Here is a 27,535-nt window from a genome sequence, read left to right on the forward strand (position 1 = left end):
GATGCTTTTCTGCTCACCATGGATGGAAAGAGTGGTTGAGTTTCTGTAGCATTTCCCTGTCAGTCCATGTGCATATATACTCTGTGTGTGTGTGTGTGTGTGTGTGTGTGTGTGTGTGTGTGTGTGTGTGTGTCAGGCTTGTAGTACTCAAGTCCGACTCGTGCCCTAATTTTAAGGACTCGTGACTTGACTTGGACTTGAGCACTGGTGACTTGGACTCGGACTCGTGCATTAACTGCATTCGGACTTGTAAATTGCAGACAAGGACTCGGATTTTTTTTTTTTATTTGGCATAAGATATTTATATCTCCATTTTTTTTCCTACTAATTCTGTGCAAAAGAATGCACATTCACCTGTTCATACGTCATGTTCAGGAACAAACTAATGTTAATGGCGCTAAAATGCCTGGAGAGAACTCCCCTAGGATTGTCCGCTTTGCTTATGCAGACTTCTCGTGCAGTGGGAAAAAATGCACTGCTATGTGTTGGAACATATGTAGAAGAACTATCGAGGAGACGACGGGGACAACCTCGAACTTCAATCGTCATTTGGCAAGACTCCACCCAGAGAAGGGAGTGACATGCTATGTTCATTGCTCTGTTGATAGCGAGGCTTGCTTGCTGAGCAATGAACTAGCTAGTGTTAAACGTCTCTCAGGTTATTTGCCCTGTTGATGGTGGGCGGGGCTTGCTGAGTGATGAACAAGCTTTTTATCTGTAGCCTATTAACTAAAATGGGACATTCGAGCAGTAACGTTAGTTCAACACAGGAGCAGAGATGGTTTGACATAAAGACTTGAGACTGGACTCGGACTCGAAGTTTAATGACTCGACTACAACACTGATCTGCGCGTATATATGCTGATGGAGAAATGCTACAGAAACTCATATGCATGTTTCACATCGTTGTCCTTCTGGAAGAGTCAGTGACGACCCAGTTTTAGTTTTCTGGCAGATGCAGCCAGATTTTGATTTAAAATGTCCTGGTATTTCACTGAGGACCCTAACAAGGGTTCCAGGGCCTTTGGAAGAAAAACAGCCTCAAATCATCACAGAACTTCCATTATATTTTACAGTATGGGCATCTGAGACCATTCCTCTTTACACAATCTCTCCTGATCATCCAAGGTCCTCAGCCCTCTTTTGTGCTCTCTCCTCTTCAGCTTCACCCCACAGGTTTTCAATAGGGTTCAGATCAGGGGACTGAGGTGGCCAGGGCAGAAGCTTGATTCTGTGATCAGCGAACCATTTTTGTCTTGATTTGGACCTATGCTTCAGATCATTGTCTTGCTGGAAGCTCCAGTGACGACCTGGCTGAAGCAGCCAGATTTTGATTTAAAATGTCTTGGTATTTTCTGGAGTCCAAGATGCCATGTACCCTAACAAGGGTTCCAGGGCCTTTGGAGGAAAAACAGTCCCAAAACATCACAGAACTTCCACCATATTTTACAGTAGGGATTGGGTTCTTTTCGTTATAGCCATCCTTCTTTTTACACCAAACCCACCTTGAGCATTTATTGCCAGAAATCTCCATTTTTGTTACATCAGACCAGTGGTTCCAGTTGTAGTAGCGTTTCGCAAACTTCAGGTGCTAATGTTTGTGGCTAACTGACAGAAAAAAATTTTTTTGTTTGTTTGGTTTTTTTTTTCCCCTTTCCCTAGCAGACCTTCCAAATAATCTGTTGGTATGGAGGTGGCATCTGGTGGTTTCGGAGACTTGGAAACCCTAAGATTTTACTTTTTCTTGTAATTCACCAACAGTGATCATTGGGGATGAACCTGGATCCTCCTCCAGGAGAGTTTGTAACAGTTCCAGTTGGTGTCAATTTTTTAAATTATTGCCTTAAGAGTAGAAATGGACATTTTCAGGCTGTTTGTTTTATCACCATTCCCTGACTTATGAAGGTCAACACACTTCCCCCTCGTTTGATTTGTGTGTTCTCTTCTCTCTTCCATGTTGATGGATGACTCAGGGAATTTGGCCTCTGTGTCACCTCATATTTGTTCCCCAGTTAATCAGGAAGTCATGGAATAGAGCTTGAAAGTTCCTACATGCTCCAATCAACTCAAAAATACTGTACAATTTAAATCAGAAACATGCTTCAGTTACATTGCGTTCATTAGAATTTTCAGGGGTGCCAGCAATAGTGGCACGTTTTTGTGGAAAGTAATTTTCTTGATGAGGGGTTTGGTGGTCCCCCCCCCCCCCCCAAATAAATTTATTCCAATTAACGGTTGTATTTTTCTAATTTTTTCAGTGTGAAATGAAGCGACTTCACCAAAGGGTGATTTTTTTTTTTCTAACCCTTTTTACTAATCTTCACAAGGGGGGGCAGTAATTGTGGAGGGAACTGTGTGTGTATATACACTTGGTAGTGGTCCCCCCCCCCCCCCCCCCAAATAAATTTATTCCAATTAACGGTTGTATTTTTCTAATTTTTTCAGTGTGAAATGAAGCGACTTCACCAAAGGGTGATTTTTTTTTTTTCTAACCCTTTTTACTAATCTTCACAAGGGGGGGCAGTAATTGTGGAGGGAACTGTGTGTGTATATACACTTGGTAGTGTCAGCTACTACTGAGCAGGACTGCTTTCATGCTTATAATCGGAGCATTCATAATGAGCGTGTGTGAGTCAGAAGACCGAGGCCAGCACTGGTTACGTTACTTGCTACAGACTTGGGAGCTAATTCTCTCTTCGTGTTCTGCTACTGTTCAGATTCAGCCTTTCCTTCCACCGAAGCATTGTTGGAAGAGCCTGATAGAGAGACCTGACCTTGTGGCATCTTATTTTCTGATGCTTTGTGGTGATTTTTGTAGTGAATGCAGCAGAAAATAGATGTCGTGCTGTTGGCTGTGTGCATATGCAGTGTGTTCTAGAACTGAATATAGAATATATTCCCCCAAATAAAACCCTGCTGACGGCGACATCAGCAGCCCTCTGAGGCAATCATAAATAATAAAAACTGATAGCCTTGCACATGTGACCTGATTGTTGGAAAACCGTCCATGTTGGTTGTGATTATTGCTTCCAGGAGATTGCCGTGCTCTCTTTGCATTACCAGACGATTTCATTTCCATTGTGCGACCTTGCAGATCTCCAGACAGTGCGATAGACAGCCAGCCTCCTGCTCTGCCACCAAAACAGTCCAGGAAGAACCTGATCACTCACATCAGCCAATCTCGATCTGAGCTGGAGCTTGATGACCACGCCTCCGAACTCTATGACGTGCCTGTAGCTTCAGATAAGAGCATGGTGAGGTGTTTTTTGCTTGTATTATAACTGGTAAAAAATCATTTACGCACTCAGCTGACGTTAATTAACAATATCCCACAAGAAGGCGTGCTTTGTGTACATCATTGTGCATGCCTGAGGTTTTATTCTCCTCCCTGTGCAGAATGGTGCAGTTCCACATGACAACCTCGTTCTGATCAAAATGAAACCAGATGAAAACGGGCGTTTCGGATTCAATGTCAAGGTACAGCCGCATTAAAGTGATTTTGCTTTTTGGAAAAATAATAAAGGATCAGTTCTCGTCAAAACATCACGATTTGTGTCCCCCATCCACAGGGCGGCGCTGATCAGAGAATGCCGATCATTGTGTCTCGCGTCGCTCCTGGAACTGCGGTAGGCTCAAAGGCTTTCTTTTTCATTCCAATTACGTCATCACTGAGGTCTTGTGGATTGCATCCTCATTTGTGTCAATGTGACTCCAACCTCATGCCAGGCTGACCTGTGCGTACCGCGTCTGAACGAGGGCGACCAGGTGGTGCTGATAAATGGGCGGGACATCTCCGACTACACGCACGATGACGTGGTCATGCTAATCAAGGCCAGCTGTGAAAACCAATCAGGAGAGCTTATTCTGCTCGTAAGACCCAATGGTGAGGAAAGGTTTTTTACCTTTATTACACTCTGTTCATACAACGGCAAACAGAACTCTTGATTCTGATGGGTCAGAAGGTGTTGATTTATAGATTTATTTTTAGAAATCTATAAAGTCGTTCCAGCTGTAACACAGAGAGAGATATAAAGCGAGGCTGGTGAGGAAACAATTCTTTATAGCTGCTGTAATATAAGCGATGACACGAATAAACATGTTTAAATATAACAATAAACGATAAAATATATATACAACCTGTCGCTATTTATTTAATAATCAGAAGAATCATTACCAAATTACTGCTATAAGAGGAATTAAACATGTGCTGTTGTAGGAAAATAATCATCTTTCAGGTGGTAACAGTGACTTAGTTTCAAGTCAGGCTTCGTCACACCGTCATTGATTAATTATTCACTAGATGCACACTCGGGCACAGTGAAATTCATCCTCTGCATTTAACCCACCTGAAGCAGTGAACACACACATCTCCAGAGGAATGGGCTGCTATACAGCACCCGGGGAGCAGTTGGGGGTTCAGTACCTTGCTCAAGGGCATTTCAGCCCAAGACCGCCCCATGTTAACCTAACCGCATATCTTTGGACTGTGGGGGAAACCAGAGCACCCGGAGGAAACCCATGCAGACATGGGGAGAACATGCAAACTCCACACAGAAAGGCCCTCGTCGGCCACTGGGCTCGAACCCAGAACCTTCTTGCTATGAGGCGACAGTGCTAACCACTATACCACTGTGCCGCCCAAAAATCGTACCTGGATGATACAACATGAATACGATGTACCATTTAAAACCATTGCTACACTGTCACTAGGTTACCCCATGCTCATTATTGACTTTTTCCAGTATACAATATTAAATTTTCTCTCAATATACTAATACATTGTCTGTCATCTTGAAGTTCTGGTTATTCCTGATGTTTCCTAAAGTTAAACTCTTCAACTTGTTGAACACTTGCAGCAATCTATGATGTGGATGAGGAGGAGGAGAAGCTTGATCTGGAGCCAGAGTTCCAGTACATTCCAGAAAGCTGTGGTTTGGATCGGTCGCACTCAGAACCAGATGGATGGAAATCATCCTTCCAGATGCTGAAAGAAGGACTGAGCACCGGCTCTGCGCTCGCACAATTTGATGTGAGTCATGGAATACACACGTTAACACACACTAACGCTCGTTTTGTCCTCAGTTTGTCGTATGTTTAGTATCACTAATGCATTTTCGCTAATATTAAAAGAAGTGCCTTCATAAAAGTATAAACAAACAAGTGTATCGCTGGCGTTTGCAAATATAATAGACAAAAATATTTAATCAATCCAGAAATGTTACTCACATTTAAGTTACATATTTACAGTGTCAGTGAAACCGTGTTCAACATCCTGCATGTTATCATTTTTGTTTAACACACTAAGGCTGTTTTAAAATATTTCATCTCAAGACTAAATGAAAGTTTTATGACATTTACATGACGTTGCTTTTGGTATCTTTGCTTACTTTTTAACTACGGGAGGAACCAATACCTTAGTAATATGCTTCTGAGTATCACTTCCTGTTATCACACATGCTATGCTGTTTCCTGTTTCATGACTTTGCTTTTTCTCTAGTAGTTTTGTCACGTTCCAGCCTCTAAAACTGATAATGCATTTTGTATATCGGTTTAAGAGCTTGGTAAATGTGTGTTGGCGAAAACCCAAAGCTGTCCTTAATTGTACACCGAGGCTGGGTTGCATTAGTTGGCAGTGACATGACACTTTGCTCTCCCATTAATCAGCTTAATTGAGCTCAGTCATACAGTAGTTTCTAAGATGAGCCCTAATGAGGAAGCGCGCTTCTAAAGAGCTGGTCTGTCATGATTCTGAAATGTTGCATGTTGGTTATTTATCCTTGACATAATTACACAGTTGAAACAATTGCTCTTTTTCATATTTTAGATAAATTTAGGGTTTTTATCCCCCGCTGGCCGAAAGGCCCGAAGGGGGATTATGTTGTGGTGATGTCCGTCCCAGGAAGGGTACTCACCTTCTGAAATCAACTCCTCTCACAATTTTTGGAGGAATTTCACAAAAAAACTTGACAGGATTCTTTGTTATATGTCGGTAATACGCATATTGCAATTTCATTCAATTCAGTCGCGTTTTACCAGAGTTATAGCATAGTTGCCAGTGGGAGATATTATGCTCTCAGAGCACTCTTGTCTGCTTTGAGTGAAGAATTTGAAGCAATTTTGACACTTCAGATGTGGTTTAAACTGTAGTTTTAAGCCTTACATTTTGAAATTTTGTATTTTGATTATCTCCTGTCTCATTATTTCAAATATCTTGTATGTTATCCAGCAACTGTATCGCAAACGACCTGGAATGTCCATGTCCTCTGCCAGGTTACCACAGAACCTCTCAAAAAATCGCTACCGGGACATTTCACCATGTGAGTAACTACAAGTGTGTGTGTGTGCGCTCAAATTCCTGTATTTCTGCAGTTGAAATGACTCGAACCATTTTGACCCGTATGAGCATTGTGTTTTCTGCAGATGACGCAACTCGAGTTGTGCTGAAGTCAGCTGAGGACTACATCAATGCAAACTACATCAATGTGAGAACCTACAAATATAAATGAATGTGCTTTTGCAAAAAAAAACAAAACAGAAATCTTCAACACTTTTATAAAATGGGCAGTTTGAAATTGCCTAGAAAATAGACCAGGATTTGTTTCCTTCATTAATAATATTTGTGTGTTTGTGTCCTAAGATGGAGATACCAGGGGGAGGCGGCATAAGGCGATACATTGCGTGCCAGGGCCCACTACCTGGCACTTGTTGCGATTTCTGGCAGATGGTATGGGAGCAGAGCGCCACCCTGGTGGTCATGCTTACCACGCAGGTGGAACGGGGCAGGGTATGAGCAGCATTTACTTTCCACACTCAGAAATGGATGCATACCACGTGTGTACAAGTAACTGATTATACGATGCATCACAATATTGCTCAGGCTAGATTCTTAGTTGTGCCAGCTAAAGGGGTTTTTATTTATATCTGTTAGTCCATTTGAAGAATTGTATTCAAAATGAGAAAAGGTGGTGGAAAGCAGCAACATAAAGCTCATTTATTCAGTGGTCAGAAATATGATGTACATTTGTACAGAAGTTTTATATAAATCTAGATTTCTATATAAATATAAATGTATTTAGGAAAAATCGATTCTGTTGTTCAACTGATAGTAAACCTATATAATCCAAGTTAACTACCTTGTGCGGTTTGCGTACATTATGTTCTAACTAACCATTAAACTCCTTCCACATTCTTGAGGAAAGGAAAACTCTACACTAAATGTCTCATAACCCAATAGAGGTCCGTGTTAACTTAAGTCTTGTCAAAATTAAGTTTTAACCTTATTCACTTACTGAAAATTCTAGTCACATTTTAGTCAGTGGAACTCAATTTTAATTTTAGTCTCATTTTAGTCAATGTTTTAGTCATAATTTTCTCAGTTTCATCATACTTGTAAAATGTGGCCTTAAGAGGGGCTGTTGCAGGCCTCAACATTAACTTTTGACACCTTTTGCTCTGCAGAGCAAATGGCCTCAAATTTTTGCCCCCCTTGAATTTCCTTTTGCCCTAAAATTTTGCGGTATTTCGGCAAGTTTTCAAGTACACGGTTCAAGGCAATACTAATGTGTTTTTTAGGGGTATAATTGAGTTATTTAGACAAAAGTACATTTGGAAGAGGTTCATCTTGGGGTGGCTTGAAGTTTGATTTCGTATAATTGAATATTGACGCCTGCTTTGACATCTCAACACTGGGGGCAGGATTATGATGATGATGACAAATAATTTCCATCCATCAATGCACCCATTCCCTCAATCCTCCCTCCCTCCATTACCCCCCACTATCACCAATTATCTTCACTTCACATGCATGATGGGCCAATGTCAAATGATAAATGGGGTAAGATATATTTATCTCTGAGATAATTCACTATGTAAATGACATATTTACTGTAGAGGATGTGGTTTACTATTTGAGACACAAAAGCATGTCTTTCCACTCATTGAATGTACTTACCATCAGCTTTTTTTTACGTATATGTGGACGTCCTGAAGTCAACCCGGGAAAATGTAGAGTGCAACAGCGACCACTTGTAGTGATGAAAAGCACAAATGCGCACACGCACCAATCAGAATCGCCGTTACAATTCGGGAAGAAAAAAACAAAATGGTGATCACGGGAGGCGAGGATGCTGGTTGATGCGTCTTGTTGGGGTGTTTTTTGTAATGTGCTCACTTGAAACTCATTTTTGTGGTTAAAGAATCCAACCATGGGTGTGCCCAAACGGGTCTAACTCACTAAAATATTTCTGCTCAAGCGTCTTTGTCGGGCAAATCGGGCATTCGGGCAATACCTGGCGTTGAGGCTTGTATTACAGGAGGGGTTAGTCACAACTCTGTTAGTCTTGCACTAGTTGTCGAGTGAAGACAGTATTTTGTACACTGTGATTGTGATGAACAAGTGGCATGTCTGTGTCCTGACTCATATACCGGTTAGAATCCAGGAGCATTGCGAAAGCCATGCGAGCGAGCCTAGTGAGCCAGATTCCCCCACTTCCCAACTATGATCAGGAACACAAAACAGGGACCGTAACATATTGTACCTTTTTGCTGAAGGATATTTCTCCTGGCTGTAAACATTCCCTTGAGAAGTAAGCTAGGTTGTCTGCCTGAACAGAGCAAGCGATTTCATCTCGTCTTTTTTTTTTTGGTCAAAAAATTGTCAAATATATATATTTTTTAATTTACGTTTACAATTTGGTCAAGAATTTAAGCGTTCAGTGAATACTTATCAAAATTTTCATTGACAAAGTTAACACTGATGGGGTGAAATCATTACAGTTTGCAAAATTATTAACAAATGCAATCACAACATTTGTTTTATAAGTATTCATCCCCCAGTGAACCAACCAGAAATTAAATAATTATTTGAATGGAGTGTCATGTGATCACAACACCACAATAATAAGATTTATTTTTTTTTTAATTGCTAATTTTAAAGTTTAGCAATTTGGACATTTTATGTCAAAATATTTATGTAAAATGGCTTCAAAATGCTGAATTTTATTGACTCATGAGGTGTCCCTTTTTTTTTTTCTTCTTCAGGTGAAATGTCACCAGTACTGGCCGAATGTCTCTGCCACGGGCACTTACGGAAACTTCCAGGTATCCTGTGTGTCTGAGGATGGGAAATCGGCCTATCTGCTCCGAGCCCTGACCCTCACGCACCTGGAGGTAAGGCACCAATAAATGGACGTTTTAAATGGTTATACTGTTTATTAATACACTACAATAGTTAGTATGGAAATGATTTTTAGGGGTGTAGGCTTATCATACTATAAATTGTTTAATGCCAGTCCACCTGTAATGCATACACATTGAACTCTACCAAAATCCATGGATGGAATAATGGGTGTGGTGTTATCATGTGACCAATTCTGTATATGCCTATTGTATGTGTGTGTAGGCGAAAGAAGAGAGGCATATTTGTCAGATGCAGTACATGGCTTGGCCCGATCACGGCGTTCCAGATGATTCCACTGATTTCCTGAACTTTGTTAACTTGGTGCGCAGTAAACGAGGAGACTCGCAGGACCCTGTGGTTGTGCACTGCAGGTCAGGGCTACAGAACAACCATCACATATTACATACCAAGTTCCTCTGACATGTACAGTAATGTTGACTTATTGTGAAAGCATAATGAGTTTCACTTATTTATATACTGTATTGGTCCTAATAGACGCGCAATGCGCGAACGCAAGACCATTTGCATGCGCGTCTATTATGTACCAAACGCCTAGGTTCCGAACGAATATCGGTCGATGTGCATGTTTTCGTTTCCGAAACGTTATGATCAGCTCGAAGCGGTTTTGACAGTTTCCAAATTTTAGCACCACCCAATAGGAAGCAACGACCGCGCATGCACATGAAGAAGATCCATGGCTGCCAAGTTTGAGTTGGATTTGTGTGTGCGAAGTTTTCATATTTACCAACACGTGCGGAAACCAGAAATAGGTGAAACATTGCAGTGTTGAATAGAAGAAAATCCATTTGATAAAAACGCTGTCGCTGTTGTTCGCCAGGATAAAACTGTAGGCCACGTCCCCAAAGAACACTTGAAAGTGTGCCGGTATTTCATTGCCCAGGGTGGGGTGATTACAGTTGCCGTCATTGGTAAACGGCAGAATACAGGTGTCGGACTTGAAATTCCCACGCGATATACATTTACTGGTGTGCCTGGAGATGTTATTAAACTGACAAAATTGTTGAGGCAAATGATTCAGTCTGACAATCTACACTGTTATTGACTATTTCTGGTTCGAGTGCAGCGAGTCTAGGCTATGCCATGCCGAACAAGCGAGGCAGTTACTGTGCTAGCTTCAAATTACAGGTGGTGGAATATGTTTTGAAAGGGCATTCCAAGAATAAGGCAGCACATCAGTTTGGAATACATCGTCGCAGGGTGCAAGAATGGTGCATTGCTGAGAAAAAATTAGACTATCATGACAATGTTCTGACAGGTCAAGAAGAAATTGTTCTATCAGAGGATGATGTCGATGTAAACTCATCGGAGTCGGAAGGCGATGACAATTATTTCAGTCCTGATAGTCCTTGTCATTAATTATGTCTTATGTGACATGAAAGTCCTTCGTTAGTTTGTGAATGGACTATCTACATGTACCCGTAGATAAGTTTGATAGTGTTTGAAGTGTTTGGTTGCTTGGTACATGTAGTTCCTGTACGGTAGTAAATAATTGATGTTTCCACATTAAAAATGTTGTAGTTTGAAATACTTCAACTAGTCTTGCATGCATATGTCAGTTGATATTTTGTTGCGGGTAGAGAATACTGTGTTCTTATTTTGTGATAATATTGAGTTCATCCAAAGTGCCATTTTAATATTTTACATTATTGTCCAGAGTGCCATTTGATATTCTGTATTGTGCTACGCTAGTCTTCATATGTGGGTGTTATCCAAAGTGTCAATAGATATTTTGTTTCGGGGTACACCACAGGCTTATTATGTTTACATTCGTTTTCATTTGAAGTGCCATTTTATGTTTTGTTACAAGTTGATGTATTGCTACTAGTGTAATATTTTAATACATGCACATGTGTTCGAGTTTGTTAATGAACGAAAATGTGAGCATAAAAAATAGTTTTTTTTTTTTCCACGGAATTGTTCACAAAGAATTGATAAAGTGTAGTCTACGGGGAAAATCTCTGGGGGAAATTACAAAATCGCATGGGAATTTTTTCGTAAATAGGGGGGCGCTCTTCTATTCGGGCGTGCTCTTCTATTAGGACCAATACGGTATTACACCCAAACCCTGACATTGTAACATGAGCAAACAGTAATCACGTTAAATATCTGGACTACCACTAGGTTATGCTAGTGTTCCAGTATTGTCCCTAGACCGTCTACATGGTCTGTGGCTTCAGAGCAATTGTTTTTTGTGGGGTTTTTTTCATTGCCTCACACAGCGTATTGTAAATGTTCATTGTGGTAAATAACAGCAAAAAAGAATCGTGTAAAGGGAGGTCCAGAAAAGCCCGTACTGTCGAAGATGGAGGTTATTAAAAAAGTATAAAGAGGCGAGAAGTAATATTTTGTCTTAACAACAAAAGGAGAAAGTTTCTCCTTTATATAAATGTGCTATAAACAGATTTCCAAATTATCTGGGTTTGAGTTTGTTAGATATGTAATGGGATTTTGTGCAACAATAAATCATGATGCAAATTTGAATGTTTGAGTTGATGAAATAAAAAAATGAATAATGTACAACAGCAGGAATGCACTTGACTTCACTGTATGCAGAAGTAATGCAGCTCTAATGCTGCAAAAACCCACAAAAACAGATCTAAAATGGTAAAGAGCTGTAGTGTAATTGTACAAATGGATTTAACAAGAAATCAGAGCTCTCTTTTAACAGACTGCTGAAAGATAAAGAAAAGAGAAGGAGGTAGTACAGATGTTCATAAACATTAAGAAAAGGCCCATTTGTTATTAACTTTTCATGTTTAATAAAAGGAATATTTTATTTAATAGGCTATTATATTTTACTCCTACTGCGAGTTGGCCTTGAGATCAGGAGATCTCAAGTTCTACTCATGGTCGGGTCATACCAAATATTATCATAAAAATGGTACCTACTGCCATCTGGCAAGGCATGCTGCAATACAGATGCAAGTAGGGAGTCAAACTCTCGCGGTTACCAGAGGACTAGCCCCCCACTGTAACCCTAGCTATGTAATAGGTGAGAGGCCGAGGGCTACAGAAACTGAGATCGGTGCCGTTCTTTGCGCCATATGGTGCAGAAAGAACTTTTAGACTTTTTTTTGGGGGGGGGGGGGGGTAGGTACGAGGGTAAGTCAGAAAGTTCTAAGACAAATTGGAAAAAAAAATCTTTATTTATGAAAATAACAACACTATTTCTCTACATATCCTCCATTTAAGTCTAAACACTTCTGCAAGCGGTGTTTCCATCAGAGAATTCCTTCTTTGTAGAATTCTGGGGGATGCCTTTCACACCTTTTGAAATTATAACATCGGTCTTAGAACTTTTTTGACTTACCCTCTTACTTTACTCCAACCTTTACAAATGTGGGTAAATAATTATTGTTGGTTACTAAGAAAATTAAACATTTTTTATTAACAAAATGAATAAGTTAATAAAGAATAAATGTTGCTTTGTTTTGGTAATAAAATTTCATTCATTCATTCAAAAATAGCTTTGGGAAAATTGTATCATGAACCCAGTACCCAGTGAATTGAATCAAATCATGAACTGGGTGAATCATGACATGCCTAGTTTATTTATATCCAGAATAGTATCTAGAATAACGGGATATCTGGGTCTGAGGTGTAACCCAAATATTCTGATATCCAGGATACCAAACTCTGTGCGTGTGTATGTGTATATATATTATGTATGTGTGTGTGTGTATGTGTGTATATATATATATATATATATATATATATATATATATATATATATATATATATACACACACACACACACTTTGAGTATATTTTCTGAAATAAATCACATCATTATGATTTAATGGCTTTTTTTTTTTTAACTAGTTCTATGATGTTAGTAAATGATAATCAGATGCTCATTGTGAGCTCAGTCAGCTTCACTGATCCATTGCCTTTCCCCCCACCCCCTGACAGCGCTGGGATTGGCCGCACAGGGGTTCTGATCACCATGGAGACAGCAATGTGTCTGATCGAGCGGAGTCAAGACGTATATCCGTTGGACATCGTCCGAACCATGAGAGACCAGCGAGCCATGATGATTCAAACTGCAGTGAGTAGTGAACTTTTTTTAAATTTTATTTTATTTTATTTCAAATCTGTTCAAGGAGATCCAGGAGGCGGAGTTTAATCTTTAGAACCAGCAGGCATGTTTCCTCTCATTAAGCTCCTGTGACCTAATTCGTGTATATATTAGTTTATGCCACCACATTGTTCTTGATTCTGATTGGTCAAAAAATGCCGATTTATTTTCTATATCATCAACACTGACAGTAGTTCTGACTGGAAGACATCACAGGTTTACATCACTGAACTCATTCTAATCTCAGTCTTTAGTAACAGCTAATTCACAGAGATGTGTATGATGGTGGTGTGATGTAACAAAGAAAACGTTAATTGTTGATATGGTGACGCTTTATCTTTGGTAAGGAGGACCTTGGAAACATAAATTGGATTTATTTATTTATTATTATTATTATTATTATTAATTATTTTATTCTTTTAAAAATCCTTATCAAGAGAAAAAAAGCAAGCTGGTGAGGAAACGACTGTTTATAACACGAATGTTTTCACAGACGCTCCACAACGTTAAATACAAATATGAACAGATAAAAAGCACACGTTGTACCTTAATTAATTAAAATGGTAATTATCAAATAACCGAAATAAAACACTTCGGAACTGCTTTTATAGGAACTAAGGGATGGTAAAAGTAACTCTGCTCTATGTCAGGCCACATTACGCTAGCCCATTGCTGCTGATGTTTCTAGAACAGCACACCCCCAAGTGTTTTATTCTGGACTTATTAATATAGTATAGTATTATATGATTATTTTTTCATGAAAAAAAAGTTCCTGTTATGACAATACATCCATGTTAAGAACCACATCCACGCACACTGCCCTCCATGATTATAATCACCCCTTGTAAAGATCAGTAAAAAGGGTGGGTGGGTGGGGATTCCACCTTTTGGTGAAGTTGCTTCATCTCTCACTGAAAAAATTAGAATAATCCAACCTTTTATTTGAAATAAATTTATTCAAAAGAAAACAGATCCCTCATCAAGAAAAATTTATTTTCAACAAAAACACACATGCTTCTATTATTGGTACCCCTGCATTTAATACTTTGTACAACCTCCATTTGTCAGTAAGTCAGCCCTGAGTCGTCTTCTATAACATTTTATAAGGTTGGTGATACAGAGCAGGGCATCTGAGATCATTCCTCTTTACACAATCGCTCCAGATCATCCAGGGTCCTCAGCCCTGTTGTGTGCTCTCCTCTTTAGCTCATCCCACAGGGTTTCAATAGGGTTCAGGTCAGAGGACTGAGATGTTCATGGCAGAAGCTTGAGTCTGTGATCAGCGAACCATTTTTCCGTTGATTTGGACATGTGCTTCAGATCATTGTCCTGCTGGAAGATCCAGTGACGACCTGGCTGAAGCAGCCAGATTTTGATTTAAAATGTCCTGGTATTTCATGGAGTCCAAAATGCCATTTACCCTAACAAGGTTTCCAGGGTATTTGGAGGAAAAACAGCCCCAAAACATCACAGGACTTCCACCATATTTTACAGTAGGGATCAGGTTCTTTTCGTTATAGACATCCTTCTTTTTACGCCAAACCCACCTTGAGTGTTTATTGCCAAAAAGTTCCATTTTTGTTCATTAAGAGCAGAGAACACGGTTCCAGTCAAAATTGTAGCAGCATTTCGCAAACTTCAGGTGCTTACGTTTGTGATTAACTGACCAAAAAGGCTTTTTTTCTGGCAAACCTTCCAAATAATCTGTTGGCATGGAGGTGGAGTCTGATGGTGGTTTTGGAGACTTGGAAACCCCAAGATTTTACTTGTAATTCCCCAACAGTGGTGATTGTTGGGATTTTTTTTCTGCCTCTCTTACCCTCCTCCTCACTGTACATGGGGGCAAAATAAACCTGGATCCTCTTCCAGGCAAATTTGTAACAGTTCCAGTTGGTGTCCACTTTTTTTTTTTTTTTATTATTGCCCTATTTGTTTTATATCCATTCCCTGACTTATGAAGGTCAACACACTTCCCCCTCATTTGGTTTGTGTTCTCTTCTCTTTTCCATGTTGATGGATGACTCGGGGAATTTGGCCTCTGTGTCACCTCATATGTGTACCCCAGTTAATCAGGAAGTCATGGATTCCAGCTTGAAAGTTCCTACACACTCCAGTTGACTCAAAAAATGTGCAAATTAAATGGGAAACAAGCTTCAGTTACTTTGTGTTCACTATAATTTCCAGGGGTGCCAATAATAGTAGCACATGGGTTTTTGCTGAAAATAATTATTTATTGACGAGGGATTTGTTTTTCTCTGAATAAATTTTAATTAAAAGTTGGATTTTTCTCATTTTTTGTGTACACACACACAAATTGAATACAGTCTCGAATAATAATTCAAATGACCACACAATTGATGTGTCTGACTTTGAGATTTGGCCCACACTTTTTCGTTCCATCTCCTGAGTTTCCCTCCATTTTACTACCTTTTACAGAGTCAGTATCGGTTTGTATGTGAAGCCATTCTGAGAGTGCATAATGAAGGGATCGTGAAGCCGCTGGATCTGCCGGAGCCAACTGCGTGCGCAACAGAGGAATAAAAAGCTGCCCTGTCCTGCATTCCTTTGCGACTGCAACTGTCCCTCTATCTCCTCCTGGTGGATGGCTGCATACATGACCCCTGCAAATTGGAACACAGGCGACAAAGCACTATTTGCACTTTAGAACAAATGACCACTTGAGGGGATTTACTAGAAAGACAAATGCATCAGGGTGTTGTGTAATCATTAACTTTTTAACAGTGATAAACATTCAGGGTGGAGGCAAAGTTGAATGGAACTAAAGACAATGGAAAATGACTTCTTGTAGTGCCATACACTGAAATGAGCCAATGTCCAACCTGGAACAAACTATTGGATCACTTTTTCCTCTGTTAAATGCTATTTATGATTTTAATGTGTTAAAGAGGTCCATGTCCTCCCCATTATTCACCATTTCATTTCATGGTACATGAATTTATGTCTTTTCTAAACCCCTGGTATTCTGCGCTGTGAAATTCAAATTTTCTGCTTCTGTCTGATGTTATGACAATGACATGTACATTTTCCATTTAGGTCTCGAATCTCTGTTCAGTTCATATACACCGATCAGCCACAACATTATGGCCACTCATAGGTGAAGTGAATAACATTGATTATGTTGTTACAATGGCACCTGTAAAAGGATGGGATATATTGGGCAGCAAGAGAACAGTCAGTTCTTGAAGTTGATGTGTTGGAAGCAGGAAAAATGGGCAAGTGTAAGGATCTGAGTGACTCTGATAAGGGCCAGATTGTGATGGCAAGACAACTGGGTCTAAGCCACTCCAAAATGGCACATTTTGTGGGGTGTTCCCGGTATGCAGTAGTTAGTACCTACCAAAAGTGGTCCAAGGAAGGACAGCCAGTGAACCGGCAACAGGGTCATGGGTGGCCAAGGCTCATTGATTCGTATGGCCCAGTTTGTGCTACAGGAGCTCTTCTGTGGGATTGGACCATATGGGTTGGCCTTCATGCCCCATGCAAACCAGTGAACCTTGGCCACCCATGACCCTGTCACCGGTTGTCCTTCCTTGGACCACTTTTGGTAAGTACTCACCACTGCATACTGGGAACACCCCACAAGATGTGTCATTTTGGAGATGTTCAGACCCAGTCATCTCGTCTTCACAATTTGGCCCTTGTCAAAGTCACTCAGATCCTTACACTTGCCCATTTTTCCTGCTTCCAACATATCAACTTCAAGAACTGACTGTTCTCTTGCTGCCTAATATATCCCACCCCTTGACAGGTGCCACTGTAATGAAATAATGTTATTCACTCCACCTGTCAGTAGTCATAATGTTATGGCTGATTGGTGTAAAGGTTTAGGCCAGCAGCTAAGGGTTTAACTACTGTATACAGTGTGTGAAACAATGTGAAAATGTCCCTTGCTAGCAAAACTTTGCTGTAACATTTATCTCTAACACACCAGATCAGGCTCACTGCTTTGGCATGAAATTTTAATTTTTAAAGAATATAGGTCAAAAAATGATGTCATTTAAATCTATAATATATTTTACCCCATGTGAATTTTGTTACCTACTGCATGTCAACAGAAATATTTTGAGGCTCTTGTGTGCTTGTACTACATTTCAACATGCAATTAATTTTTTTAGCAGACTACTAATGTCTCCCGTTAGAACTTCTCAGTGGATAGCTAAGGTAAATGCTGTAGGCCCCATGTCTGCACCTGGCTGACTCATGTAAAGGTGCTATAGGCCCAGCCCCTGAATCGTCTTAGAGTGGGGTAAAGATGTTGTGGGTCCCAGCCCTCGACCAAGCAAACTAAAGGTTCTTGAGCAGCCCTATATCAGCATCAGGTAACTACTACAGTCTGAGCCCCTATCCCAGACTAACCAAGGTACTAAAGGCCCAGACCCTATTCATGGCTAAGGAACCAATGCTTCAACCCTGTCCCTGTACTGGATACCTAAGGTAAAGTTGCTATAGAACAAACCCCTATAACTGGCTAAGGAAATGATGCTATAGGCCCTGGCCTTGTCCCAGACTACCTAAGGTAAAGGTGCTATAGGCCAGACCTTAATAACTGGCTAAGGAAAAGATGCTATAATCCCTGACCCTGCCTTGGTGTCCCAAAGGCAAAGGTGCTTTAGGCCAGCCCCTATAACTGAATAAGACATGATGCTATAGACCCCAGCCTTGTACTGAGGCACCAAAGATAAAAGTGCTGTATGCACTGCCACAATACCTGACTAACAGGATCTTCCTCAAGGGTCCAACAGTGGCAGCTTGGTTTTGCTGAGGCTTGAACCCCTGACCTTCAACAGCATCTTCATCTCCATTGGTAATGGACAGTACCAATAGTGCCTTTTGAGTCACATGCAAGGCTTATAGTACCTTTTACTTTCTTCACCTTGTGCAAGGAAAGAACCTTTAATATCATTGCCTTAGTTGTTATTACCTTTGTGAAAGTAAAGGTCCTATAGACTTGTATCCCTGTGCCTGGCAATTGAGCTAAAGGTCTCATCCCTGAATCTGACAAACTAAAGGTTCTATAGATACTGTTCCAGTGCTAGCATCAGCTAAAGATGGCAAAGAAAGGTACTACTGGCACTGTCTCTTGCCAGTGGAAAGTTAGTTGCTGTTGGTACCTTAAGGTAAAGGAGCTATAAGGCTTGCTCCTTGAACTGGAAAATTTGGTATAAAAATTTCCAGAGACCTGATGTCATTGGTGAGGGTGCCCAAAACCCTGCCCCTTTACATGGCCAAGGTAAAAGTGATATATAGGCCCAGCCCTTGTTTACCTGAGTAAAGTAAATGTTCTGTGTTTACCATTGCCCCTTGTTCACTCATTATTACTCATCCACTGTGAATATACTCAAATCTGCTAAACCCCAAATTGTGGAATACACACTGAATTCTTATTTGTTGTTCATTTCCCTTGCCCCTAAAGAAACTGGAAAAATGATGTGACCAACTACTGTTTTTATGTCTTGCTCTTACCCCATCTGTCCCATTTTAACAATTGCATTCCACAATGTATAAGGGATTTGGCTTCCAGGACCAACACGTTTTCGTCCTAATGAATGTCCATCAAGCAGACATGCGAGCTTCCGTGCGTGTTGTGATGACTCTTAAGCTATAGATTTGCTATTAATATTGTGTTGGGACAATGGTATTTTTGTATTTTAAAGGTGAGAAAAAAAGACAACACTTTGCAGCTGACTTTGTAGCCTGTCAAGCTACTTTATTCTTACTGTAGTTATGGGCAAGGGGAGTCATGTTGAAATTATATTTATGTCGAAAATTTGTTAAATATAGACACCTGTAGGAACATCTCTTAACTACATAGTGTCAAATGTTAAATATTTGTAAATATGTTGTTATATATTAAAAGTGTTCTGAAAAAGATTTTTGGGGTTTTTTGTCTTTTTTTTAAGACTGTCCTGCCAAAAAAATAACAGATTGTCAAAATGTACCATTTCTTATATAATGATCAACAACAATATAATAAACACACCAAGAGCCAGGACCTTGGGTCATGAGCCTCATTTACCCAAAATTGATTTACGTTCCTTCCCCGTGCAGTGAGGTGCAAAGCTGAAAGTTAATGTTCATCAAGGTTGTCATCAGAAAAGTATTGTGTTCTCAAGGCAGACACTTCCAATGTCACACTTGTGCAAAAAATTCAGGAATTTGCTCAGATATACAGTACATACAAGACATGGAACTACATCCCAAAGTCCATCATACTAATGCAGGGGTAATACCACAAGTCTGTCTTCAGTCTGAAAACAAGAGCAGATGTTTGGCAAACTAACACTTGAAGGAATGCCTTAAACCGGTGTTTCTCAACCACTAGGCCTGGGCTGCAAAGTACCATCTGGTGGGCCGCGAATTTATTTAAAAAAAATAAATTTTGTCCAAGTTGAAGCAAATTTTTACTTGTAGCAGGGTACAATTGCTGGGTTGCATCCGACGTCACGTCCGCCTCATTAAGCTACGGTCATATTACTGCTCATGATACTTTGCGATGGGTTATCGATGAAAATGACTCCTTTTAAATGAGGCATTTTGGTGGTGATGCTCGGCGATATACACGTGAGCTAAAAGTTGTGGTCGCGCAGCAGGTGGACACTTGACAGTCACTCCTCTGCACACTTGAGTCTGGCTCAGCTCAAGCGGCCATGTGCGCTCACAGGGACCCAGTCGTTATGGGAAACACCCGATACTGATTTGAGCACAGATACAGACACCGTTTTCATGGAGGCTTTGCGAAGTATCATCACTGTTGCTTTTGTTTCTCGCCATGTTGATTACTCTGGTTAAATCCTCTGTTTTATGATTCTGCTTTGCTTTCGTTTGTATTTTGTTTTTGGAAATATGATACCTGCTAATAAACATTCTTTCTGCACTTAGATCCATCTACCAGCGTCTATCCTGTAGTGTCCTGATCAGCCACATATAAAAAGTTGTACGCCTCCATGCTCTTCCAGGTTTTCATCTGTTTGTCCATGTAGAACGATGTCTGCAGCACCAGGTAGTTTGAGATGTCGGGGAACTCAACTGATGGATAATTTTCCAACTCCTAGGAAAAATCCATTGTCAACGTGTAAGGATCAATCCCATTGAGTGGTTTCTATATCTACTTCTTTTGAGTGTACTTCTTGGTTTTAATAACTTGCTTGTTTGCTGAACACAAACATAGCAATAAGTTCTTGTGTTATAGGGTAGTCACACTAGAGGCGGAATGAGCCAGAATGCTGTCAGAATGAAAATTCTTCGTATATGCCGGGATATTCGAAGTGCATTCTAAAAATTCTGACTTCATTCCAAACATTCGGGCCCATTCTTGTGGCCGGCCTGAATGTTTTGCTCATGCTTAAAACATTCGAGGTTCATTCTAAGAGGAGAAATATCGAACGGCATTCAAAGTGTAGTCTAACTGTCCATTCTGACTGCATTCTAAATATTCTTACAGCATTCGAAACATTTTGATTGCGATTGAGGGGAAAAATCGAAATGGCAAGCCACTTCAAATCCTGCCAGAATGTCCCGAATGTGCCTCAAAGCCGTCAGAATGAAAATTCTTCATATATTCCGGGATATTCGAAGTACATTCTAAGTATTCGAGCTGCATTCTCTTTGAATTCTTAGATGTTCGAAACACATTCGGTGGCTATTCTGGGAACGTTCTGACTGCATTTGAGGTGAATTCGTACAGCAATCGAGGCACCTTCTGACCAGACTTCGGGTGGTATTCGGGCAGCAATCGAACCACACTTGTACGGCATTCAAAGTGCATTCTTAATATTCTTACTGCATTCTAACAGTATTCTAGGTATTCCTACTGTGTTCCAACTACATTTGAATTGCATTCGAAAGCTAATACACCCGGAATGTGCAAGAATCATTCGAGGCGGGTTCAAAGCGCATTCTAAGTATTCAAACGGTATTCTTACAAAGCTATAAGAATGTTGGTCAGTTTGAAATTCCCGCCCGCATGTGGCACGAATTTTGAAAATGTTTTCATTCGGGCTGGTTCTGCTTGATTCCTGCTAATTCTGAATAAGTGTGACGGGGGCCTTAATCAACCAGACTCCACTTTTGGATCATTAATCCCTTTTGACTGAGGATGCTCTGCATGCATGGTTTTATGTTGGCTTCTGGCACATCCGTACAGTTTTAAATACAATACCTACAATTAAAAACAGTTTGGGGTTTTTTTGCATTTATTTAATTCCTGGGCTCCCATCTGGAACAGGGAGTGATGTTGCATCTCATTAATACACTTTACAATAGATTATTAGGTTCTAATAGAATAGATGAGCTAAAATAATTGGGGATCTTTTTAATGGGTCCCAACTCGTTACAAGTATGAATAGGTGGGCCTTAAAAGTAGAAAAGGTTGAGAACCCCTGCCTTAAACCAAACAAGCATCAGCATGTCCTATCGGGTGTGTCACATTTTTTAAGCTACATTATACACAATGACTTGGGACACTGTTACCATCAACTTGGGCGGATACAACATGACGACCTGTTAACTGTTATTTGTCAGTGGTGTGCATTATTCCATGATTGTTACACTGGTAAATCCATCCATGTGGGCGCTCCATCCACCCATTGTCTATTCCGCTTATCCATCAGGGTTGTTGGGGAAGCTGGAGCCCATCCCAGCTGACCTCAGGTTAGAGGAGGGCCACCAATCTATCATAGCCCTAATGCAGAGACAACCAACCATTCAAACTCGAGTTCACATTCACACCTATAGAAGCCAATTGATTTAATCCACATGTCTTTGGAGTGTGGGAGGAAACCAGAGCATCTGGAAGAAACCCACACAGGCACGAGGAAAACATGGAAAGTCCGCACAGAAAGTGCCATTGGCCGTGAGGTTCAAACCCAGTAACTTTCTTTGATTTATGAGACGACTGCACCACTGTGCCCCTTAATCAAGATGCTAGTCTGTTCGGCACCAGGGTACCATATAATGGAATATGCAATGCGGTATCCAGAAGTGGGTTCTATGTAAACAGTCTCTACAAAGAGATAGTTGAAGCGGTGTTTATCACCTCTTAAGTTTAGATCCCAAAGATAATTTAATGTCAAGTTGGTAGAACATTTTTTAAAAAGTTGGTTTGTATGATGATGTGTAACGGTTGGCAATACATTAATTGGAGTTAGTTATTTGGAGGTGTCCCAGGCAGAAGCCATGGGATGTGTTGGACATGATTAAGGAACACCTGGAAACAGTCCAACCCCCAGTAAAAAGAATATTCAGTACATCCTACACCTGAGAGCAAAACACTAGATATTTGCTGCAGGTCTAGGAAGAGCAACAGCTGCTCAACCATCGAGAAGTTTTACTGGGAGATAAGGTCCTCTTGATCCACAGCTCAATTTACAACCCCAGATCAGGAAAAAACAAAAAGTAGAGACCGTATTTTGAAATTGAAAGTAAAACTGAAAACACTGATTTCTTTACATATCTTTGACCTGTATTGGACTCAAAACAATAAAACAGCACATTATTTGATGTTTTACCTCATGAATTTTTTTAAACAAATTAAGCACTTAAATCAATTTTGATTCTTGCAACACATTTAAAAAAAAAAAAGTTTATACGGTAAAGCATTTACCACTTTATAATGTCGCCATTCCTTCTCACAACACTTAAGATGTTTAGGGCTTAAAGAATTCCAAGTAATGAAGTGTTTCAGGTGTTATTTTGTCCCATTCTTCCTGCAAACAGGTCTTAAGGTGTGCAACAGTACATTGTCATTGTCATATTTTTTTGTTTCAAAATTTGCCACACTTTCTCTATTGGGGACAGGTGCCCTGTTCTTCCTCAGTCATGCCTTTGTAATGTGTGCAGAATGTGGTTTTGCATTGTCTTGTTGAAATCTCCCCAGGAAAGATGTCTTGAAAGCAGCATGTTACTCCAAAATCTAAATGTACTTTTCAGCATTAATGCTGCCATCACAGGAGTGTAAGTTACTTTTGACAAGGGCACTGACGCAACCCCATACCATGACACACCTTGGCTTTTGGACGTGTTGCTGGTAACAGTCTGGATGGTCCTTTTCATCTGGTCCAGAGCATGCAGTATCCATTTCTTACAAAAAAGACCTGGAATACTGATTCATCTGACCACAATACACATTTTCACTGTGTGATGGTCCATCCCAGATGCCTCCAAGCCCAGAGAAGTTGATAGCGCTTCTGGACACAGTTAACATAAGGCTTCCTTTTTGCCCAGTAAAGTTTTAACTGGCACTTGTGGATGTAACTCTGGATTGTACCTTGACAAAGGTTTGCCAAAGTAATCCTGAGCCCATGTGGTTATATCAGCTATAGATGAATGATGGTTCTTGATGCAGCGCTGTCTGAGGGATCAGAGATCACAGGTGTTCAGCTTAGGCTTGCGCCCTTTATTCACTGAAATTGCTCCAGATTCCTTGAATCATTTAATAATATTACACACCAACAGGGCGATATATTCAAATCCCTTCATATCTATCTTTGAGGAACATTATTTATAACCATTTCAATAATTTTCTCATACATTTGTTGACAAACTGGAGATCCTCGGCCCAAAGGCTAAGCCTTTCCTGGACACTGATTTTTGTACAAAATCGTATCATTATTTAAATGGTTGTGCCTCATTACTAGCCCTAAATTGCCACCATCCCAACATTTTTTGGAATGTGTTGCAGGCCTGAATTGCAAGAATGGATGTTTACAATTGAAATGAAGTTGCCCAGACAAAACATGAAATATCTTGGGGTCATACTGTCTGCAATGAAATACAAGTCAAGGTAAATTTAGAAACAAATTTTTAATTTGTATTTTCCATACCGGGCGGCACGGTGGTGTAGTGGTTAGCGCTGTCGCCTCACAGCAAGAAGGTCCGGGTTCGAGCCCCGTGGCCGGCGAGGGCCTTTCTGTGTGGAGTTTGCATGTTCTCCCCGTGTCCGCGTGGGTTTCCACCGGGTGCTCCGGTTTCCCCCACAGTCCAAAGACATGCAGGTTAGGTTAACTGGTGACTCTAAATTGACCGTAGGTGTGAGTGTGAATGGTTGTCTGTGTCTATGTGTCAGCCCTGTGATGACCTGGCGACTTGTCCAGGGTGTACCCCGCCTTTCGCCCGTAGTCAGCTGGGATAGGCTCCAGCTTGCCTGCGACCCTGTAGAACAGGATAAAGCGGCTAGAGATAATGAGATGAGATTTTCCATACCTTCCCAACTTTTTCTGATTTGGGGTGGTATTTGCCAAGTGGCAAGGGCCCTTCGGGGGGGTCAATCAAACGTATGGAAAGAGACAAACAAGGTCCTACATCAAATTTTGTTTTCAGAAAACAAAAACGCAGGTATTCAATGACCAATCCCTTGTGTAGGAGCAAACATTGCTTAGTGTGGATGGCCAGACCATTGAGAATTTGAGAGAATTTAGGTATCTTGGGCAGGTTGTAAGCAATACGGAAGATGGGTGTTTCACCGTGTGGCTAGTGCAACAGCAAAGTTTAATGAGTTGAGAATTGTGTTAACAGACTTTAGGGTGTCCATGGCCACTAGAAGAAAGATCGTGGAAGCATGCATTCATTCGCGATTTATCTATGGCACGCAAGCATGGCTTCCAAGTGAGCGTCAAATGGCCAAGCTTGTGGCTTGCTGGGCACAATGTCTGCACAGTATGGTGAAGGGTGGGTGGTGCCAGAAGGTTTCCGACAAGAGGGATGAAGCATTTCACTTCGTTTATTCCAATGAAGACATCTTAAAAATAGCAAAGACTGTGGCTATCAGATATATCACTGTGCAGTATCGTAAATGGATTCCTCACAGGTGTAGAGAAGAAAATGTAAGACTCATGAAAAAGGTCTTGTTTGCATTGTCAATAAGAAAATTCTACAGAGACCCCTGGCTAAAGATCGGCAACCTGTTGGGGATCACGACCAAACAGGCAAAGAGGGCCACGCAGTCCAAACTTGGGCTCATTAACACATGTTTTGGCCTGCCTCTGGGGTGACTATTGTCACTTAAGGAGAACTACACTGTACTGTATCAATTCAATCCAATCTGCCCGATCATGTTTACGGTTTGTACCACTATGGCAGGGGTCGGCAACCCACGGCTCCAGAGCCGCATGCGGCTCTTTAGCACTCCCCTAGTGGCTCTCTGGAGCTTTTTCAAAAATTTGTGAAAATAGAAAAAGAATGATTTTTTTGTTGTTGGTGGTGTTGTTTTAATATGGTATTTTAGAGAGGAACATGACAGTAGAATTCTTATGCTGTAAAAATGTATGTAATGTAGGTGTATAATGTATTTAAAATACCGAATTTCAGAATGGCGCCAAATAGCAGAATTGCGTCATAGCCTGCGACACTGTGCTACACTGTTGTCAGAGATGCACTGTTGTGTGTGATGGGCAATGGATTCTAAAGGCAAAAAAAGAAAGATAGCTGATGAGAACAGGGGATTTAAAGAAGAATGGACAGACGCGTTTGCTTTCATTGCCAATGCTGAAGGATTGCCTGCGTGTTTGATTTGCAACGAGAAGTTGTCAAATAACAAGAAGAGCAATTTGGAGCGACATTTCCAGCTTAAGCATGCTAAATTTGCTGCCGATCACCCAGTTGGAACGATGAGAAAAGGAGCCATTGCGATGCTTGTGGAGAAATTTGAAGGTCGAAAAAACAGTTTCAAGAAGTGGATTACATCTCCAAACTCTACCACCGCTGCAAGTTTTGTTGCGGCCCGGGAGATAATAAGGCGCGGAAAACCATTCACTGATGGTGAGTACATGAAGGAGTCATTGGTTAAAATATCAGAGCACCTATTTTCGGACTTCAAAAACAAAACCGAGATCATCCAGAAAATTAAAGACATGCCTCTCTCCGCAAAGACGGTGAAGGACAGGGCCAATAAAATAGCAAACAACATCACCGATCAGCAAATCAAGGACATCAATTCCGCTCCAGCGTACTCAATTGCCTGTGATGAGTCGTGTGACGTGACCGATATCGAGCAGACAGCTGTGTTATGCAGGTACGTGAATTCTGATGGGCCGCAAGAGGAAATGATAGGATTGATGCCACTGAAAGGCCAAACACGGGGTGAGGACATCTGCGAGGCTGTGCTGCAGTGTTTAAATAATAACGGAATAAACACTAACCACCTGATTTCAGTGGCTACAGACGGCGCACCTAGTATGAGAGGGTCGCAAAGGGGGTTTGTGACTTTACTACAAAAAGCATTGGATCGGCATCTGCTCGTATTCCATTGCATCTTGCACTGTTGCCCAGATAAGGGTGAAAGAGAAGCGTTGCATTGTTATTGAGGTTTGAAGATGACATTTCATTTGCGGTCTGAAAGGCCTATTACGCACATCCCATTGTGTTTTTTTTCTCGCGACCTCACAATAAAAAGAGGTGACACCAAAAATCTGTATTTGCATGTCTTGTATTTCTATAATCAGTGCAACAAAACATAACGCATTGATACTGTAATGGAAGTTAAACTTCAAGCACCAAATATCGTGCGCCAGCGTAGTCACGTGATGCATCATTCTCTCCAGGATGCGCTGCAGGGAAAATAAACATTTAACCATGAATGTTCATTTTGTATTTGCAGCCTACTTAGTCCTTTCAATAGTATGCTTATATAACTAATGTACTGACAGTCTATGTTGCCTTCATATTAAGGTCATATAAGGCTTTTATTTTTGCGGCTCCAGACAGGTACGGTTTTTGCTTTTTTGGGGCCAAAATGGCTCTTTGAACATTTTGGGTTGCCGACCCCTGCACTATGGTGACTGTGTGTGTGTGTGTGTGTGTGTGTCAGCGCTAATACAGATAAGCTTTGATTTATAGGTCAGAAAGCTTCCTTAGTTGACATTACATGGAAAAGTTGACCTGTTGAGCATGTACATTACATCACTGACATTTATGAGTCTTTGTCATATGCAAGCTTTTAGTTGCCTTTGTAATTTGTTTCCTTGTCTCCATAAGGGTCGTGACCCATTTATTCTCGAACGTCTCTGTGAGCCACAAGGTGATTTCCCCCTTGTTATATTACATTACAGGCATTTAGCAGATGCTTTTATCCAGACTGATGGACAACACTCCTCACATATAACGTCTAGCATCTGAGATATTTAAAGCAATTACACGCTAACTCACTTTGCCAAGTACACCCTTTAGAGATACTGGTGTGGTCATCTTCAGATCTCCTAGGACCTAGGTTAATTTTTGTCTTTCACACTGAACAAAAACATGCC

At 40.7% G+C, this 27,535-nt stretch overlaps 1 protein-coding gene across 1 annotated transcript in view; it reads left to right on the forward strand.

Annotated features, from left to right (window-relative positions):
- Positions 1-16,415, forward strand: part of ptpn4b (protein tyrosine phosphatase non-receptor type 4b) — a 73,293-nt gene extending 56,878 nt beyond the window's left edge. The window contains exons 16-27 of the mRNA XM_060911943.1: positions 3,095-3,254; positions 3,397-3,477; positions 3,570-3,626; positions 3,727-3,883; positions 4,857-5,029; positions 6,227-6,317; positions 6,421-6,482; positions 6,638-6,784; positions 9,040-9,168; positions 9,401-9,549; positions 13,112-13,247; positions 15,714-16,415. Of these exons, the coding sequence (XP_060767926.1) occupies positions 3,095-3,254; positions 3,397-3,477; positions 3,570-3,626; positions 3,727-3,883; positions 4,857-5,029; positions 6,227-6,317; positions 6,421-6,482; positions 6,638-6,784; positions 9,040-9,168; positions 9,401-9,549; positions 13,112-13,247; positions 15,714-15,818 (1,447 nt within the window). The 3' untranslated portion in view covers positions 15,819-16,415. The remainder of the gene's footprint in view (positions 1-3,094; positions 3,255-3,396; positions 3,478-3,569; positions 3,627-3,726; positions 3,884-4,856; positions 5,030-6,226; positions 6,318-6,420; positions 6,483-6,637; positions 6,785-9,039; positions 9,169-9,400; positions 9,550-13,111; positions 13,248-15,713) is intronic.
- Positions 16,416-27,535: the final 11,120 nt, after the last annotated feature.

This window comes from Neoarius graeffei, chromosome 27 (genome assembly GCF_027579695.1).
Source record: "Neoarius graeffei isolate fNeoGra1 chromosome 27, fNeoGra1.pri, whole genome shotgun sequence".
Lineage (NCBI taxonomy): Eukaryota > Metazoa > Chordata > Actinopteri > Siluriformes > Ariidae > Neoarius > Neoarius graeffei.